The sequence below is a fragment of the Anser brachyrhynchus genome, assembly GCF_964034855.1.
Source record: "Anser brachyrhynchus genome assembly, chromosome: 1".
NCBI lineage: Eukaryota > Metazoa > Chordata > Aves > Anseriformes > Anatidae > Anser > Anser brachyrhynchus.
The window spans coordinates 195,352,340-195,371,684 of NC_137694.1; the positions used below are offsets into that span (position 1 = coordinate 195,352,340).

Below are 19,345 nucleotides of genomic sequence, written 5' to 3' on the forward strand. Positions count from 1 at the left end.
TTTTTGCCAAGAACTACAGTCATGGGACAATCACGGCTGCCACAAAACTCTTCAGGTTCCTTCAACCTGCCTGCTTGGGTAGGGAAGGAGACCCCTTGCATTGTCTTTAAGGGTGTCATCCTACATCCAAGCTCCCCTGCTTAGTTTCCTCCACCCCTCTCATTTTCCCTCTCGTAGCACAGAGCTGCGGAAGGAACACAGCCCCTTCTTTTTCGGACACGACCCCAGCGTTAGCAGGGATAGGCGGCAGGAACTTTTGCCACTGAAACCTGACGAGCGCGCTGCAGCCTCCCCCTCTTTCCCAAGCCGCGATTTTCCCACGAAAAGCCGCTCGGAAAAGTTGTCGGGAGCGGAGGGCCGGCATCCCTCGCCCTCCGAGGCGCCGCCAGCCGGGGCTCGGGGAGCTTTGCAGGGAGCTGTCCAGCACCGCCGGGCCGGCAGGCGGCGGGGACGGGCTTGGGGTCGGGGCCGGGTTTGGGGTCGGGTTTGGGGTCGGGATGCCCGCGGCGGGAGGGTCCCGGGTGTCCGCCAGCCCCTGCGGGGGGACATCGGCAGCGAGAGGCGGGGAGGGGGGAGGCGGGCGGAGGAGGAGGAGGAGATGGAGGAGGAGGACGAGGAGGAGGAGGAAAGGGCTCCAAACAACACGTGATCCCCGCGGAGCAGCGAGGGAGCCGGGGGAGGGGAGAGCGAGGGAGGGCGGCGAGGCAGAGGAGGGCAGCGGCCGCCGCTTTAAAGCCTCCCGGCGCCGCACCCGCGCTGCCCCCGGCCGAGCGCGGAGCTGGGAGCGGGGCTGAGCCGGCCCCGGCCCCGACCCCGGCCCCGGAGCCCCCCCAACCGGGGGCACCCCGCGGCCATGCGAGGCGGCCGCCCCCGGCGCCCCGCGGCTCGGCGCTGCTGCCCGCCGCGGCTGCCCGCCGCGCTGCGCTGAGCCCCGGCGCCCCGCGGCACCATGTCCCGCCGCAAGATCTCCTCCGAGTCCTTCAGCTCGCTGGGCTCCGACTGCCCGGAGACCAGCCCCGAGGAGGAGGGCGAGTGTCCCCTGTCCCGCCTCTGCTGGAACGGCAGCCGCAGCCCCCCCGGCCCCTCCGATCCGTCCCTGGCAGCCGCATCCGTCTCCATCACCGCCGCCGGCTCCGCCGCCTCCGCGGCCAGCGCCGGTGCTCGCCGCGCTCCTCGCCGCCGCCGGGTCAACCTGGACTCGCTGGGCGAGAGCATCCGCCGCCTGACCGCCCCCGCGGTGAGTGCTCCGCGACCCCCCGGCCCTGCCACGCAACCCCCCGGTGGCTGCGGGGCTCCGCTCGGCTTGTCCCGGGCTGCCGGAGCATCCCCCGCCCGCGGTCGGGCCCGCGCTGGGTGGTGGGACCGGTGGAGGATAAGGGTTTTTTGGGGGGGAGAGGGGAATGAGGCACGTCCTGGCAGCATCTTGATGCGTTGAGGAGGGTCGCGAGAACCTCTTGTCGCGACATGGTGCGAGCGACAATTCGGGGTGAAAAGTTGCGTGCGTTTACACGGTGCGTGGCACGCTCGTTCTTCCTGCACCATACAGGAGACGTGAACTTGGCGCGTTTACAGGGCTTTTCCACACCGAGCGAGGTAAAAAGAAAGTTTTGACGTGCCGGTCAGAAATATTTCAGCAACAGATTGCCCTGTGCCTCACGGATGCACAGGCATTCCTGAGAGAGCAGTTTCTTGTAAGTGTGCTTTGAAATCCATGACTTGTTGTTATCTCGATAGCTACACCTGTAACCGAGAGTCACTGAAGCATTGTGCAAGCTAAAATAAAGAGTGAATTTGGGTTGAACCCATCAAGTACGTCGGCATTGCTTTGGGAGACTGAAAGCAATGGCTCAGGAGTCGTGGTAGTTTCATGGAGAGCAAACAGAAGGTTGTTCTCCAGCCTTACCATCACAGTCGTGCTACACTCCTATCTGTACCTCTGTGACCGTCGCTACATTTCCCTAATAAAGTTTCAGCTGCAACTGAATGCTTGCTGCTTTCTGAGATAACATGTTAAGCCATAAAATGTTAATTGCAACAAGTAGCTTAATCTGTTAGACAACTGCATCTGCTAAATTTTGTGGCATTGGAATATCTTTTGGCATGTTCTTATTCAGCTTCAGAAATTACTTACAAGTCGAGTCACCATCTGCTATCAGTTTGCTTTGGTTATAATGTACTCTTTTCTGTTCAGCCTTGCTTGAACCAGCTAGATCAGGGTAGACAAGCAGGGTAGACAAGGGGAGAAGTTAGCAGTGCATTACATAGCTAATAGTTGTCCGGTTTCAGTAAAGACTTTTCTTTCCCATTGATTTTTTTTCTCTCTCTACTGGGAATCTGGGCTTGTAGTGCTGAAATTAATAGACGATATCTCAGGTGGCTTGTCTTGTTTTAGTACAAAAAAAAATGAAGCTATTTAATTTGATAATAATACAACGGTATAATTAGAGCATGTGTTACCCAAAATATTTGAAGTATTCTTAAGTAGCTCAGTGCAGTATTTTTAGATAACCTTAGTATTTGTATTTTCCCAGCTTTGACTGTTACCTCCTGTAGGGAAATGCTATAAAAGAGAACTACAGCTTTACAGCTTTGATGCATTATTGAATTTGTCTGAAAAATAAAGACATTCTGTGACTTGAGAGATGGGAACAACTTCGATAGGTCTTACAGTCCTCTTTCCTTTGTGCTCTCAGAGAAATTTCACTTAAGAACGCAAAAATTCCTTCCAACCTCGCCTTGATGTCCCAAACAACAGTTTCCATTGGCTTCCCTGAGAGATAATTATAACAGCCCATATTGCTGAAATCTGCATATTTTATTTTATTTTATTTTAATGTGTGATTCATATGATACACGTTGTTCAAAACCTTCTTTTTTGTCTTGGTATTGTAACTACTGCTTCATTCCCATCTTCCACATTTTGGCATAAATTAATGTGATTCAAGTCAGAAAAGTCATGTTGGCACAGTGATGGTGTAAGAAAAGAATTGGTCCCCCATCTTTTTGTTCTTGACCCTGAGAAATCACTTTTCAGGTGCTTTGCTATTTTGGTGCATTTTTTTCCTTGTTGAGAATCTTTTCTGTGCTGCTGAATATCTGCCTTCTTGCAACAAGTCAAGTTACCATCTGTCTAACACTTCAAATCTGATTATTTTGTCGCATCTGCTAATATAAATCAGGAATAACTTCAATTAGAAGTTAAAAAAAATACTTTTCCTATAAAATTAGTGTCAAATGATAGTCACTCATTATTTTTAAAATTAAAAGGCAAGTCTGAAGGGTGCAGTCACATACGTTCCTTCTGAATGAACAGATTTAATTCTTTTCTATAGGTGTAGATATGTTTTTATTCCATAATTCTACAAAAACAGATTTCCGTTAAGTATATAAGCGTGTACTGATGCACATATGAGTGTGTGTGTATATATGCTATATGTATTGCCTGCAATGGCTTGATGTGTTCACTTCCAGCATTAATGCTGCAGTAATCTGTCCCCATCCCAGTGCTGAGCACTTTCAAAGTTGAAGGACGCTACAGGTTCCTGATGTTTGTACTTAGCCTTAATTTTGTGTATTCCTTTGCTGATGGCTAGGACTGAGGTACTGATTAAAATTACCATTTGTGTGTTTTCACCGATAAAAAATTCCCTGTGTGTTTAATACTGCAGAGGTGACGTTGTTTCAGTCTCGGTAGCAGGGGCTACTGCTCGGGGATGCTCAGAGCCTTGATCTGGGCAGGAGGAGCATCCAGGGGTTGAAGGAGTCGTACTGTAAGGGATGTCCATGGGGCAGTGTAGCAAGAGGGCTGTGCAAGAAGGCTAGGTCTTATGAGGAGCGGTAGCGCAAAAGAGTGTATGAAAATATTATCTTCTGTGCAATGCATTCATGAGCATGAGTACAAACACACTGTCAGTGGAAAGGCAGATTCTGTAGAGTGAAATGCCGTAACGAAGTATTTGAGATATTTTATACCCAAATACAGTGAAAAGAAGTTACTACATTCTGTATCACTTGCAATCTTGCTCTCAAATTTAGGTGAGCGTGACTGCACAACTATTACTTCTGGTGGAACAATGGGAAAAAAATTAAAAAGTGAAACCTTAGGTTTGCAGGTTTTAATCCAGCCTCTTCTGCTTGCTCCTGGAGGACAGCTTCTAGCACTTTCCAGCACATGTGATTTTCCCACTTTTCTCTTAAATGTATTTTTAGAGATTTTCCTGCCGTGGTTATTCTAGAGGATGTAGGGGCCTGACCCTCAATCACCACAGGTTCGGTTTACATTCCCGTAGGTTCTTAAAGGTTTTCTGACATGCCTGGATGGCTGAAGGATGGACGCTGTTCATTTGGAACTTGCTTACCCCAAACCCTCTCTTTTTTAATAGCCAGAAATAGGAGGATAGTAAGGTTCACCTCCCACCAAAGCAGCTGCATAATTTGGAGAAGCGTATTTGGTGGTGAGGAGGATGAGCAGAGCTCCATGCACACCCTACCGCGGGCGTTCAGGAGTAGGGCGTGCAGGGGAAGGGCAGGCAGAGCAGTGTGGATGTGAGGAGGGAGGCAGCTTTTGTCCACAGCCTCACCAAGCAGGCAAGCCGTACACATACCAAACAGTGCTTGGAGCTGCTGCATGCATCCCACCTGAAGGCCAACTTCACTGGGCGAGCCGTGGCACTCAGCAGGAGGGCTGAGGCTCGCTGTGCAGCTGGGAGCCGCAGCCCAAAGACTCAGGACAAGCAGCCGTGTCTAGCATGGGCTGTGCTCGGCACTTGGCAGGGAAGGTGATGTTTTGTGGGACCAAATGCAGCTGCTCAGCATGAGAAACCCCAAGTCCGGGTATTGCACACACTCTGCTCTTGCGACTCCTTTGTCTCACGAGATCATTGCCAATGCATATTGCTCGATGTCTGGCTCTGCCCTCTCACAGCTTTTCATCCCTGTGATGTTCCCACAAAGCGGAGCCTGTAATTGTGTAGGCAGCTCCTACCCACCCTAACGGCAGTCAAGCACCTAAATCATGTTCCTGGCTGGGCAGACATCCCTGCTGTCCTCTGTCCTCTGAACCACCACCACTGAAGGATCTTAGCTTTTATACCCTGTCAGAGAAATATGAGGCTAGATCCAGCAGCCGTCAAGACAAGTAGGTGCCCTTCTTACGGGGCTACGTTTGCATTTTTGGAGATAAATAATAAAATGCTAGGAACTCAGTAGGTACACTGATTTATGCCCTTGTTTTTAAGAAATCGTCTGCAATAAATAAATGTACATCACAAGAGAATTTAATGATATAGTTTTCTTTTAATTCCAGCTTTATTGTTGTGTTCTATTTTAAAGGATGAATTTTACACCCAGAGTGACATAAATTTTGATTAATTATAACTAGAGATGATGATATTTTCTCCTGTTTATTCTTATCCTCAGTTTTTCTGCCTTTAAGGGCTCCACTGTATGGGAATGGTATCCTGGCACCAGTGGACGCAGTTTTATTCTTTATAAATGCCATTTATTATCTTACTAAATTCTAGTTCCTTGCAGCAATTTTCACATTTGCTCCAGTTCTATCTTGACTTGTATCCAATACCAGGCTGAAAATAGAATCAAAATCAGAAAAAAAAATACAATTTGTCACTGATTTGAAAAGTCAAATACTCTGCTCCCATCTGAGGGGCATGGACTACCCTGAAGGAGTGGAGAGTGATTGGGCATGCATTCAGAGGAGACTATGTACCCCGAAGCGCTGTGCTGATCTTTCTGGAAAGAGAGTTACAGCATGACACAGCATTAGACAGACTTACATTTCTGGTTGATTTTATTTTCTGAATGGCCTATGTAACATCTCTCTTGAACTGTAAACATTATTAAGTGGAAATCACTTCTGGTATACTTTTCTGTTCATGCAGAATTATTCCTGATATCCTTTAAAGGCTCAGTTGAAGACACATTAAATTAAGAACATTTTTTTTCCTATTTAAATTAGGAAGCTGCTACTGGCTTCTGCCAAATAGATTGAATTTAAGAATTGTCTTTTTGCTTTTTCCTGATAATGGGAGAAAAAAAGAACATAAAGACTATCATTTAGGTTCGTGTGCGTGCTATTAATTCTGTCACTGCTGAAACTTCAAATTGTTTAATTGCAAATGAAACCTCCAGTGAGCGGAGGTGGGGTTTTGGTGGAGAAGTGCAAATGTAGCAGCTCAAACCAAGCCCGGTTTCATCATAAGCCTCTACCACTTACTCTTAAGGAATAACTACTCTTGTTAGTATCAATAACAAGTTGTTGCCACTAGTACAAGAGTTAGTGTTGATTTTTACATGAAAGTTTGAAAAAAGATTGCACATGTCTTCTGAGCTCGTCATGACTCACATTAAGTCATCAGGTATACCTAAGCTTTACTGTAGTAAGAATAACTTCTGCCTAACTTTGTGAATGAAGTAGGATAATGCTAATGATATCCATATCAGCAGTGTGACTGGCTTATTCACTTAATAGCCCATGTTGGATGAGCTTTACGTGAGTAACATCCTTCTCAGGAAGATGGGTGTGAAGGAAAAAAAGCCTTGAAAATGGTGGAGAAAGGCACATCCAATGAGAAACTCCTAGTTTCTAATTTCAACAAGCAAATAGGATTAATTTTTCAAAATAAAATAAAGTCAGACTTTTGCCCAGTACCTTTCAACTTACCAGAGAGAAAAAACATTCATACACGAGGTCACATGTGCAGCCTGTAGCCAGTCAATTTGCTATTTCATAGCATGGAACAGAGCCGGGGAACATTCTGGGAAATGTTAATTTTAGAATCATGATGGGTTTTGTTTGTTTGTCTTGTTTGGTGGCTAAACATCTCATGCATCTCATCTCAGCCTTAGCAAATAACTTTTTTTTTTTTTTAAATTAATTTAGCTGTACCCAGAGGACTGCGGCCTTGTATTGACCTTGGTGAAATTTTGTTTAGGGTGAACTTGAATATTTCACATCTAGTACTTAGACTGTCCATAGTGATAGCTGCTTTCTTAATGTTTGTAGTCCCAGGCTGAAATCTTGACTTTACAGAGCCTGGAAAAAAACACTTCTCTGAAAACATTCATACTTTGCAGGCATCTCTGCTGCCTGAAGCAGATACCATATCAATATATGCCCCTAAATTGCAGCGCACAGTCACGGCTACATCAAAACAAAGGTGAGTATCTGTCATCCACAACTACTTGAGCAGAGAGGTACTGCTTCACAGCAGCTCAGTGTAGTCCTGGTGAAACTTGGAAAGCCAACACAGAGACAAGCCCTCTCTTTCCTCTTGTGCTAATGTTAGGGGCTGTTATATTATGCTATGAGGAAAAGAAATAGTTCTCATATCCAAGTTCTTTCTAGACGTGTCTGCTTCCAAACTTTTAAAAAAATAAAAAAATTAAACATGGTTCTTCCATACAGCTCAAAGCACCTTTGCAGCTGAGCATATGAAATTAGGCCCGGTTATGCTGAGGACAGTCGGTTTGTGCAGCAGAAGAAATTCCTTTAGAAGTACTGACATGTAAAGCCTTCCATTTTCTACCTGTCTCCTAGCATAGCACCAATGATTTTATGAAGTAGATGTGAGTTGCTTTAAAAATCAAACAGGTGGCATTGGAGGTAGATTATCTATTATGCTCTCACCTAGTGAATGTATTCTTTCTGCAACACAGAACAGATCTTCTATTCATCCCAGACATGGCTGAAACTCAAAAGATGAACAAAGTGATCCCAGACGATATTATAATGGATAGCACCCTGAGATATTTATCCTTCACTGTCGAGGAGTTAGACTAGATGAACTAATAGGCAATTTCCATCCATAATGTCTGTGATGCTTCTAGTTGAAAGGCAGCTGGGGGTGCAGGAGTTATAATTTCTAATTATTAGTTATTTCTGTTTTATTTCTTTAGAGTGTTTGCATTGTTATTGCAATAAAATAGTATGAGGTAAAATTATTGGTCTCAATGTTTATTTATTAAATTAATGTGTTTTCTCTGATGTGAAGAAGTATTTCACTGTGAGACTACCCCAGTTTGTACAAACTGAGGAGCAGAATGGTCTCAGGTTTTGATACCAAGTGACCCTGAGCTCCAATGCTGTACCTTTACCTCGCCCCATCTGGACCACTGTGTGCTGCTGTAGTCATGCTGGTCCACAAGCAATTGGTACTTTTATATAAATCACAAAATTCTGGAGTCAGAAAGCTGGTTTTCATGAAGAAAAAATAAACTTCTAGCTTGCATAGTTACAGAGAAGAAAAGTGAGTGCATCCTAATGGTTCAGAAGCTAGAGAGCAAAAATAATATATTTTTCCTGATTATTTAAAGCACCGTTAAACCCCCAAAGATGATTCTTTTAAAATTTTCAAATGGTTCCTTATGTTGGGTCTCAGCTTCTCCATTTCTGATTTTTGTCTGGGCCCTTTCATTCCATTCTGCAGCTATTGGGAAGATGATGGGGAGGGATCCTGCCTGTACAGGATCTGTGAGGACCTGCTAGGAAGCCTGCCTCCTTTCTGCATCATCAGTAAAAATTGTCAGATACCAAAGGAGCTTTCCTTTCATTTTTCAGTTCTGTTTTTCCCTAGTAGCAGCAATTTCAATACTTATCTCTGCATGCCTGGCTTTTGGGAAATGTTGATAAATGTTTGTCTTTAACTGGAGCCTTGATTCTTTGTTTACTGCCTCTTTAACGTCAATATTTGGGTGACCAGAAGAACAGTGAAAGAACAGCTTTCCACTGCTTTCATGATCCTGGGGTAGATATTAAAAAAAAACACAACCAAACATACAAACAAACAAAAAAAACCCTACAGATATAAAACTGGCTATTTTTCCATTTATTTCCTTCCAGATGGGCCAGGTGCATACCAAATCACATGTGCTTAGAGCTCTGTAATCACCTATGCACAGAAACTTCACTAGAGCTGGTTTTGAAATATGAGAAAAGAGGTGTTTTTCATTAATGAGAGATGCCCAGCAGTGAAGCTGACAATTAAAATCTTACACATCTGCTGAGTTAGTGATTGAACATTACAAATTTGAAACACTTAAAGCTTTCAGCATCCAAGTGCTGATTTGGCTGAGGTCTGTGGTAGCTTATTTCTCCTGTATGTGATGCCTCTAGAAAGGACATTGCAACTCCCCAGGGCAGAGGAGTATAGAGGAGCCCCCTGACTTTACAGACTTCCTTGAAGAAATACTGATAGAAGTGAAGTGGTTTCTAGCTGAGACTATTATGCTCTTCAGTGCAACTTTCACGTTTAAAATTTGTAGCACTCAAGTTCTTAAGAGCATGACTGTTAAACCACTTCTGAGGTTCAGCTAGGAGCCACTTAGCTTTTATCAGGGAAAATCTTTAAGGCCATGTTAGGATTAAGGAGAAACTGTGTTTGGCTGTTCTCTCAGCTCAGACCTCCCCATTCCATACAGTCCCTTTCTTATCTGGTACTACCTGGTCATCTTAAGTTGCAAAAAGAATGGGATGGAGAATACAAAACTGCATTTATGTAAATTTAAACTGAGTCATCTGGAATACTCTGCGCAGTACTGTCACCGCATGGTGGGGTTTGTCTGTCCTCACATAAGCATTTAAAAGATGTGTCAGTCTACAGCAATCACTCAACAGCCTACGTAGACAAAAGAAACAGGTATTTCCAAAGACTAAGTCTTGTATTAGATACCAACAGTAAAGTGAAATGAGTCACTTTGGGTACCTACAGTTGGGCAGCACTTTGGGTACCTACAGTTGGCCATTTATTTCCAAAGGCGTTGCAATCAAGTGAGAGACATTTCAGAGGCAACAGGCTATGGTTCGGGAATAGGCCAAAGTCTCTGTCCTCAGAGAAGAGATTGGAAAGCTTAAATTTGATTGCCTTGGGAAAGACATTTATAGCAAGGGATGCAATTAAAGTGGAAGCCTTTTCTCCTTTGTCTCCAAAACCTGAGGCAATGAAGTTGAAAGAAGGGAAAATTAATCAAAAAAAAAAAAGATTTTTTTTTCAGACAATGTTTGTTTAAACTAGAATTCTTTTTCAAAGGAAGTTGCCTGAGTAAGAAAAATCAAATTGAATGCTTCAAGATCATTTAGACAAATATCTTCATAAACATTTTCCTCAGCTAGTCTTAAAAACACCTCTGAAGCTATACCCCTAGTTTCAGGTCTTGGACCAGTTTCGCACTACTGTAGAACAGGGTGAGGTTTTCCTCCAAAGGCATCCTGCAAGGCGGGCACTGCGAACAGAGGGGACTGGTGGAGTCACAGTGGCTGTCGCAGTGTCGTGGCCAGAATCCCTGCCTGCTGCTGTGCAACAGCATCCTGCTCTGGTTTAATTGCCGAGTTGCCAGACAGAAGAGCTGTAGGAGGTGGTGAGGGGGCTTTGTAGAGGTCCTGCAGAGCCAAGAGCCTGAGCCCCACGTTGCAAGGAAAGAGGAACAACTAGAGAAAATCCTTGAGGGTCAGGAGTGGAAACTCCTGAGATGGGGGAGGCTGGAGGCTTATTACTTCTGGCCACGCACCTAGGCACCCTTTTCCACCTGTGGTTCAGCAGTTATGGAGCAAATGCAGTGCCCTGGGAAGAGGTGGGAGAGATGACCTACCTTGCCATGAGGCATCAGAGCCAATTGAGCCTCAACTGCTAGAGGCTCCAACAAAAAGGAGAGTAGTAGTTATCAGAAACTGTCTCCCGAGGAGACAGAGGCATTCATCTGCCAGCCTGCCCTGCTGCCTCAGGAGGTTTGCTGCTTGCCAGGAGCTCAGACATGATGTCGCAAACAGGCTGCCAAGACTTGTCTGGCCTTCGACTATGAACCCTGCTGCTCGTCCATGTGGGCACCAACTATGCAGCCAGGGGAGACCTTGAGAATATCAGAAGTGACTACATGGTTTTGAGGGCAAGGGCAAAGGGCCTGGGGGTCCAGTTGGGGTCTCTTTAATCCTGCCGATGAGGGGGAAAGGCTCAGGTTGGAGTGGACACATTTAGTGAGGCAGCCCCTGTGGCTGGTGTTGCTGGCAGGGCTTTGATCTCTGTGGATGTAGGGCACTCACTCTCTGAGGAGTAAAGACTACTGAGCAAGAAGGGATTTATCTGACAAAGTGGGGTGAGGATGTCTTTGACAACAGGCTTCCTGATCTTGATGAGGGCTTCAAACTATGTTTGTTTGCGAAGGGTCTACATTGTCTGAAGAGAAGGTGGTGGTGGTGGTGGTGGGGGCAGTGAAAAATATCTGGGGGACAACATGGTGGAAGAGGTTTTTGTGCTTACTTTGTGAAAGCAAGATGACCAGGGGCCCATTTTAAGGAACAAATAGGTGACACTGAGCTTGGACCTCATGCGTTAGCACATACATCTTTGTGTGGGATGGCTTTCAGGACAGGAGTGCTGCAGGGAATGGACACAGGATGTTCATGACGGACAGGCTGGGAAGGTGAGGAGCACGAGCATCTCTCTGTGCAAAGGAGTGACCAAAACGTGCAGACAGTTGTCTTTTGATGGGGCAAGTTGGCCCAGAGCTTGTGGTCAGGAGCAGAGGATGGTTTAGCAGAGGTGGTGTGTTGGTACATGTCTGCTACACATTGGCTGATCAAGAAGTGAAAGCAGAGAAAACCTTCAGACAGCTGAGACAGCTGGAGGAAGCCTTAAAATTGAAGGCCTTAATACTCACGGGGGACTTCAGCCAATCCAATATCAACTGGAAGGGCAATAGAGATGCAGGAGATCTTTGGAGCTGATGGGGCGGGGGGTGGGGGGGTGGGTTTGGGGGGGGAAATACTCTGCTGGAGCTATTGTTCAAAAGCAGTGAAAACTGGTTGAAGATATAAAGGTTGATGGGAGCCTTGGCTACAGTGATTATGAGATGCTGGAGTTCAAAACACAGAGAGAAGTGGGAAAGATGAGTAAGTGGAATCACAGCCTCATACTTCAGGAGAGATTTTTCAGGAGATTTTGGCTTGTTCATAGATCTTGGCAGGATCCAACGGGCAACTAGCATGGAGGGTAGAGGGACACAGGAAGTTGTTTGATCTTTGGGGACCCTTTTACACCCTTCTCAAAGCTCCAGAATGGTTGATTATGGTATGCAGAATGTCAAAAAAGCATGGAAGAAGGCCAGCGTGGGTCAAGAGGTACCTCAGGACAGAGCTCAAATGCAAAAAAAAGATGTCTACAGAAGTTGGAAGCAGGGGTGGGCTGTCCTGGAAGAGTACAGAGCTGTTGCCTGAGCATGCAGGGATGGAGATGGGAAAGCCTCCCAGTCATGGCAATCAGGGGAGGTACCTGATGACTGGAAAAAAGCTAACATCACACTCGGCACTAAGAAAGATGAGGATCCAGGGAACTATGGACAAATCAGCCTAACTCTAGTCCCTGGGATAGTGAAGGAGCAAATCATTTTGGAAACCTTTTATGAGAAAAAAAAAAAAAAAAGGAAAGAAAAAAAGGACAAGGTGGTGATTGGGAACAGCCAGACCAAATTTTACCCCTTTACACCCTTTAATACCCTTTGTATGCTTTTATACCTTTTTACAAGGATGAATTGTACCTGACCAACCTGATTGACTTCTGTAATGAGATGACTGGCTCAATGGATGAAGGGATGCTGTTTACCTTGCCTTTAGAAAGGTCTTTGGCATGGTCTCCTATAGTGTCCTTAGAGCCAAACTGGTGAGATATGGACTGCATAAGTGGATGAAAAGGTGGGTGGAAAATTGACTAGACCTTTGGGCTCAAAAGGTGGCAATCAGTGGCAAAAAGTCAAATTATCAACCAACTACCTCTGCATTTTCTTCAGGGATTGATAAGGAGGCCAGCAAAGGACTACCAGGATGGTTAGGCTATGGAGCTTGTGACATCTGAGGAGTGGCTGGGGAAGCTGCATCTGTTCAGCTTTTAAGAAGAAACAGTTTTGAGCTGTATTGCAGTCTACAGTTACTTGATCATGGGATGTGGGGAAGATAGAACTGGACTTTTCTCAGGGGTGCACAGTGGAAGAATGAGAGGCAGGAAAGCTGGAAAATGGGAAGTTCCAAATCAATATTTGAAAAAAAAATGTTATGAGGGTGATCAAACACTGGCACAGGTTTGGATCTCCATTGTTGGAGGCACTCAAAACTCATCTGGAGAAGGATCTGAGCAACCAGTTCTAACAGGTATGACTCTGAGCAGGACATTGAACTATGATACTTTCAAAGGCTCCTTCAAATGTATATGAACCTGTGATTCTGTGATTTTTTTACAGTTTCCTTTGACACATTAGGGTTAGCCATGGCTTGCTATCTGGATTCAGAGTTAATTCAGGGAAGTCCTATAGCCTCTACTATGCAAAAGATCAGTCAGATTATTTTCAGTGGTTCCTTCTGCCTTATATTTTATCATTCCAGATGGAGCTTGGACATGATCTGGTATGGCAATTTTTGGATTAATTTACATGTAACAATAGCAGTACTGTCATGTCTAAATTTGGATTGCCCTTAGAAACCTGAACTGATGTAACTGTTTCGCAATGCAGATAAAAGAGCAGTAAATCATTATAATCAAAATAAATCATTAAAATTTACTGTTTTAGGTAATAAATGCTATTTTACATTTATATATATATATATATTTAATTGTAAGTGGTCTTGAAGTTTTAAAACCATTTCAGTAAACAAGGGCCACTGGGTACCTGCATGGCATAGACTTACATTGCAGCAGAGGAAGTGCATTATTATAAGCTGTCTTTTATCTTCCCTAACAGCAGAAGTTATGCTTCTTTGAGAGATGATGTGTATTATGCTACTAGAAGAAGGTTTAGTTATTTTGTCTTCATCAAGTCTTGCTGTTGGATGCAGAAAAGAGATGAAAATGTTTTCCTACCCACTCTCTCTCTCATAGGCAATGCAGAGTCAGTAGCGGAAGAAGTAGAACACCAAACTGCTTGTGTAGGCAGCTGTAGGCAGGTGTCATTTTTCTTCTCTCCCTTTTATTTAGTCATGGCAAGATGGTCATAGTGACAGAATTACAGCTATAGCAAAGGTACATTCACCACTGATTACAATAAACTGAGAAGGTGAGCACAGTGGCTCTTTAACCATGCACAGTGACATGCCATTCTTGTCAGAAATGGAGAAAGACTTTGTGACTCAGGTTGGTTTTCGTATTAACTGTGGGCACAATGCACAGAGCTCTGTTTATGACCAGTGTTTTAATCTGAAATCCTACTTTTTGCTTTAATATTTTACTAATATTTGTACTTACTTTTTAATTATTTTCTAATATTTGGAAGGATATGCCAGTAAAAAGGTGTATGAGTGTATGGGATTGTATAAAGTTCTCTGACAGTACTTAGGCAGATGATTTAGCTTACAGAGGAGAGTTAGTAGTACGTGAGCTATTCTTATTTCATTCAGCACTGTGGGAGAAGGGAGGTGATTGATGAAATAAGCTCGGGACTTGGAGGTTGCTTATATGGTCAAATCTTGAGGTATTCAAATGGGTTTTTCCCTGGGTAAGAAGTGCAACATCTGTGCATCAAGAATGAGAAGGGGACAGACAATCCCCAGAGGACTGCTTAAGTGTCATCAAGCTGCGAAAGTTCTCGAGAACAGAAAAATGCTATTTTTCTTCCTCTCCACTATGGAACCAAGCATTGCTGCCTTCCATACGCTTGCTGTAAAAGTACTTTGGGGGATCCAGAAATGAGATCTAATTCAACAATCAAAAATTTCCAGTGTTCTATGTTTCATGTCAGAGGAGGTCCTGGTGGAGTACTTAAGTTCTGTGTGTAGGAGTGGGGCTGAGGGAAATGCAGTATGGAAATAGGAGATGGCAGCTGTCTAGACCTCTTTATTTAAAGCCATTTTACTTTGCCTGATTGGTAGAGTGGGAAAATATATCTTTTCTATATGTGAAGAATGGATTTTTGTGCCTACTGAGCACAGGAAAGCTTTTGAGTTTCTGAGAGAACATGCCGTGAAATATGTTTGTAGCCCATCAGGCCTAAGGACCTCAACACCTCCCATACAACTAAGGAGGGATGAATTTTTGGTACGTGGTGGTTTCATTCATATGACACTTCCACTGTGTTTTGCAAAAGAACACGTAACTTTTAATGCCCTTTATCACAGGAAACCTAGCTCCTGCAGAGATGTGAAGTAATTATCTGATAAAGTATTATCAAAAAATAATAATAATAAAAAACAAACCCAGAAAAACTATTTCAAGGTTGACATGTATTTTGAGCTTATTTTTGCAAATGCATACATTTCTACACATTTGAATTCAAAAGGGAAGACAAGTTCATATAATATGGTATTATTATTTTTTTTTTTTACAGTTGCACAAACCTGGTATAGTCTTTTGCATTCCTGCCATCATCAAAACAAATACCTCTTTCTGCAAACTCACGAGCAACGTTAGGAAGAATGGTCAGGTCTTGAAGTGCTGAATCTGCACAGCAGACAGCAAAATCTGAGACTTTCAAAGCTGATGTTGGTTTGAATGAAATCACCTCAAATTGTGGTTTTTCAAGACTGAAAGAGCTCAAATTAAGGGACACTTCAACTATTACTTTCCAAAATAATTAGATGTCTTTTTCAAGAGGTAGAGAAATACTAAATGTCTATAAAATTTGAGTGTCTGGTGCTTCTGCTGAGTCTGATCAGAATATCCCTGGGTGCCTTTGAGACAGAAGGAAGGATATTTAAAGGATACTTAAATCCAAGTTGGGTACCTTTGTCTGATCTCTGTCACCAGGACAGAATGTACAGGTGAAAAACTTCAGATTTAGTACAAGCTAGCCATTCTGAAAGAAGGATGTTTTGTCATAGTGTCTTGAAGCTGCAACAGGGGCAGTTCAGACTGGATATCAGGAAAGGGTTCTTCACTGAGGGGGTGGTCGGGCACTGGGACAGGCTCCCCAGGGCAGTGGTCATGGCACCGAGCCTGCTGGAGTTCAAGAAGCGTTTGGACAATGCTCTCAGACACACGGTCTGATTTTTTGGGTGGTTCTTTGGGGACCCAGGAGTTGGACTTGATGATCCTTGTGCGGCCCTTCCAACTCTGGATAGTCTATGATTCCATGATTCTGTAAGTGACTTGGAACATTCCAAAGAGAATAACTTGGATTTTACATTTGCTTGATTTACCCAAAGATTGCTCACGTATTAATTCAAAAAAATAGGAACAGCAGCACTGGCAGTAGCAGCAGTATTAGTAGCAGTAGCAGTAGCAGTAAGGAAAATAGACACATATATGAACATATGTATTTTGGTGAATACTGTAGTGGCATTAATAATGAAAATAAACACAGATATGCACATACATTGCTTGGTGAACACCTGTTAAAGTGGAACAGCGTATAAATGCTTGAAGCATGTCATGATTTTCTTTTGATGAACTTGAGCTTCCTCATGATTTAAAAGATAACTTGGGAGTTACAACTTGTCAGGAAAGCAAGCAAAAATAAATTATGTCTTTATAATCTTCTTTAATGCAAAATGCTCTAGTGAGCATACAAAGTTTAAAAACCCAAATGGCTTTTCCTGGATATACTTTCAGCACAAAATGATAGCATTTTCTTGCAGACTATTTTAAATTTATTATTTTAAAGTAATGAGATAATTGGTAGGTGATAGTTTGGGAGAGCTATTAGTGAAGTGGCTTCTTTGTTATGCACAAATAGTCTTGTTAGCAGTATAAATTATGTCTTATTGTAAAATTCATTCTTACTTAAATGTTTAAATAGTGAAGTAAGATACAAGGAACAAGTCATATTTCCTATCTATTGCCATGATTGGCACCTGACAGGTAGATAATTTGAGGAGTAAAACTGGGGCAAAATAGTGTATTGGAAGATTTGTTAATTAAACTGTGCTATACTTCCATAATCTTACTTTTTTTTTTTTTTTATTCTTCCATAGCCTCAGACTATTCGGCAAACTCTTCAAAGGACACTGCAGTATTTTGAGCATCAAGTTATTGGGTAAGTGTTAATGTGAGGTAGTGAAAGATGCATGGAGTGTTTTCCTTTATGCTTTCAAAGCTATGGCCTTGACTGACAAGCTTTTTAATTTTTCTCACAAATTCTTAGGGAAGCTCTGGGGTAGCAGTACACATTAGAGATGTTAGTGATAAACTGCTGTTGAGTCCTGCTTTCATTCAATCCCATCACAGCATGACTGCTCCTCTAACATTGACATTTCCTATATAAGGAGAATGAAGGAATCTTTTTATAAAAGTATAGGATCTACCCCAATTTGCTTTTTGTAGAACCACATGAGATTTCTGGAAAATGTATTTATGCTATGACCTGAGGCCCCAGTCTTGCAAAGTCCTACATCATTTCTTGTTATATACATGCGTAAGATTGCATACCATACTTGCAGGTTTTTTGCAGAAGCAGGGCAGAAAACCACCTACTAAGAGTTCAATAAGAAAATTAAGAGATGACTGAGGAGTAAAAGGAAAGTGATAGCAATTATCATCATGAAAACCTGAGCCGTTCTCTGAGTGATTAAAATAATCTCCTTTCAAGCTTTTTCTTACCTGCACAAGTATTTTATTGTCACAGACAGCTCATGTTTCTAACAGAGTCAGAATACAAAGGCTGCATGTCTATAGCCCTTAAATGGTGGTGCCATGTGACAAATGAAGAATGCTGTCCTCTGAATTTAATTACACAGATGTAAGGGAATTTTTTTTTCAAGCAGCGCTCAGGGTCTTTTCAGAATTTATGACATTGTTTTGAAGCTCAGTGCACTGGAGGAAATTGTCCTTGCATGTTTCTCAATGTTTGGTTAAAATTCAAAGGGTGCCCTAGCTTGGTAGATGACATTTGCAATGTTAGCACATTTGGCTGGCACCTGAGGGCAGTGAGGGAGCCAATCTTGGCAGATAATTATGATGTCGACCACAGGACAGGCAAAGGGAGAAGACTTTTGGCTGCCACTTTGTTCAGATCCTAAAAAAATTGCTTGAAGTCTCATGTTAGGAGACTTCAGTGGGTGAAACAGTGCCTTGCAAAAAGCATATGTGCAAAAACAATGCAGCTTCTAATTTATGGCCACATGTGGTTTACATATCCTTATTTTAATGGACAAAGTTTAAAAATGGGACACTCCGGAAACCTGTAATTCCCGTAACTTATGGCACACTTTGACTCAAGTTTTTGAATGCCAATGTAATTTTAAGTACAACTCAGTCAGTGAAAGTCAAAATTGTCTCTTGATGTCGTCTATTTGTCCTGTCTGGAGATCCATACTGCGTATACGTACTGTGGGGGGCTGCAGGCCTCACCCTGCTGCTCTCTAACTCTCTCTCCTCAACAGGGCAGTGGGGGGAAATAAGATGAAAAAAGCTTCTGGGTTAAGATAAAGACAGCAAAATTCTTTCCCAGTTACTGCCACGGGCCAAACTGACTCATCTTGGGGCAAATTAATTTAATTTATTGAGAGTGAAAATAGAGTAGGATGGTGAGAAACAAAGACAAAACTAAACCACCTTTCCCCCAGCCCCTCCTTCACAGGCTCAACTTCACTCCTTCATCCCCAGCTGCTTTTCCTCCTCCCTCCATGTGGTGAAGGGGAGTGGGGGTAGCTGTCAGGCCCCAATAGCACCTCTCAGCTGCTCCTTTTTCCACACACTTTTGCTCTGCTCCACCATGAGCTGCCCATGGCTGCAGTTTGTTCAGGGCATACCCATCTGTGCCAGCATGGGGTCTTCCCCTGGCTGCAGGGTGTGCAGCTACACACCGGTGCTGGTGCCTGGAGCACCTCCTTCCTCTCTTTCTTCACTGCCCATGCTGTTCATGCAGTTGTTTCTCACACTTTTTTGCCTCATCCCTCACACCTCCATGTGGTTTTTTGCCCTTTATTAGACACGTATTCTCAGAGGCACCACCAGCATTGCTGCTGCACCCAGCCATGCCCTGCGGCAGGGCCACTGAGGCTGGCTGGAACTGGGTGGAGTGGCTGGAGCCAGCTGGGGCTGGCTGGAGCCAGCTGGAACCACCTGGAACCATCTCAGACTGAGATCAGGGTGGTGAAGCCCTGGCACATGCTGCCCAGAGAAGCTGTGGATGCCCCATCCCTGGAAGTGTTCAAGGCCAGGCTGGATGGGGTTTTGGGCAACCTGGGGTAGTGGGAGGTGTCCCTGCCCATGGCAGGGAGTTTAGAATGAGATGATCTTTAAGGCCCCTTCCAACCCAAGCTGTTCTATGATTCTATGAAATGTTCATTAAATCTCCTGTCCCAGTCGAGAGCAGAGGTGAGCTATGGCCGTGGTACCATTCCAGGAAGCCTGTGGTATTTATTGGCTGTGGAGGCCTGGCCACGTGGCTTGGTTGTGGCTTTGGGCTCTGGCTTTGA

The 19,345-nt window shown here is 43.9% G+C and overlaps 1 protein-coding gene across 1 annotated transcript in view; it reads left to right on the forward strand.

Moving 5' to 3' along the window:
* The first annotated feature begins 337 nt into the window (after nt 1-337).
* Nucleotides 338-19,345, forward strand: part of GUCY1A2 (guanylate cyclase 1 soluble subunit alpha 2) — a 173,746-nt gene continuing 154,738 nt past the window's right edge. Inside the window, exons 1-2 of the mRNA XM_080593301.1 lie at nt 338-1,237; nt 16,901-16,962. Coding sequence (XP_080449427.1) covers nt 950-1,237; nt 16,901-16,962 — 350 coding nt within the window. The 5' untranslated portion in view covers nt 338-949. The remainder of the gene's footprint in view (nt 1,238-16,900; nt 16,963-19,345) is intronic.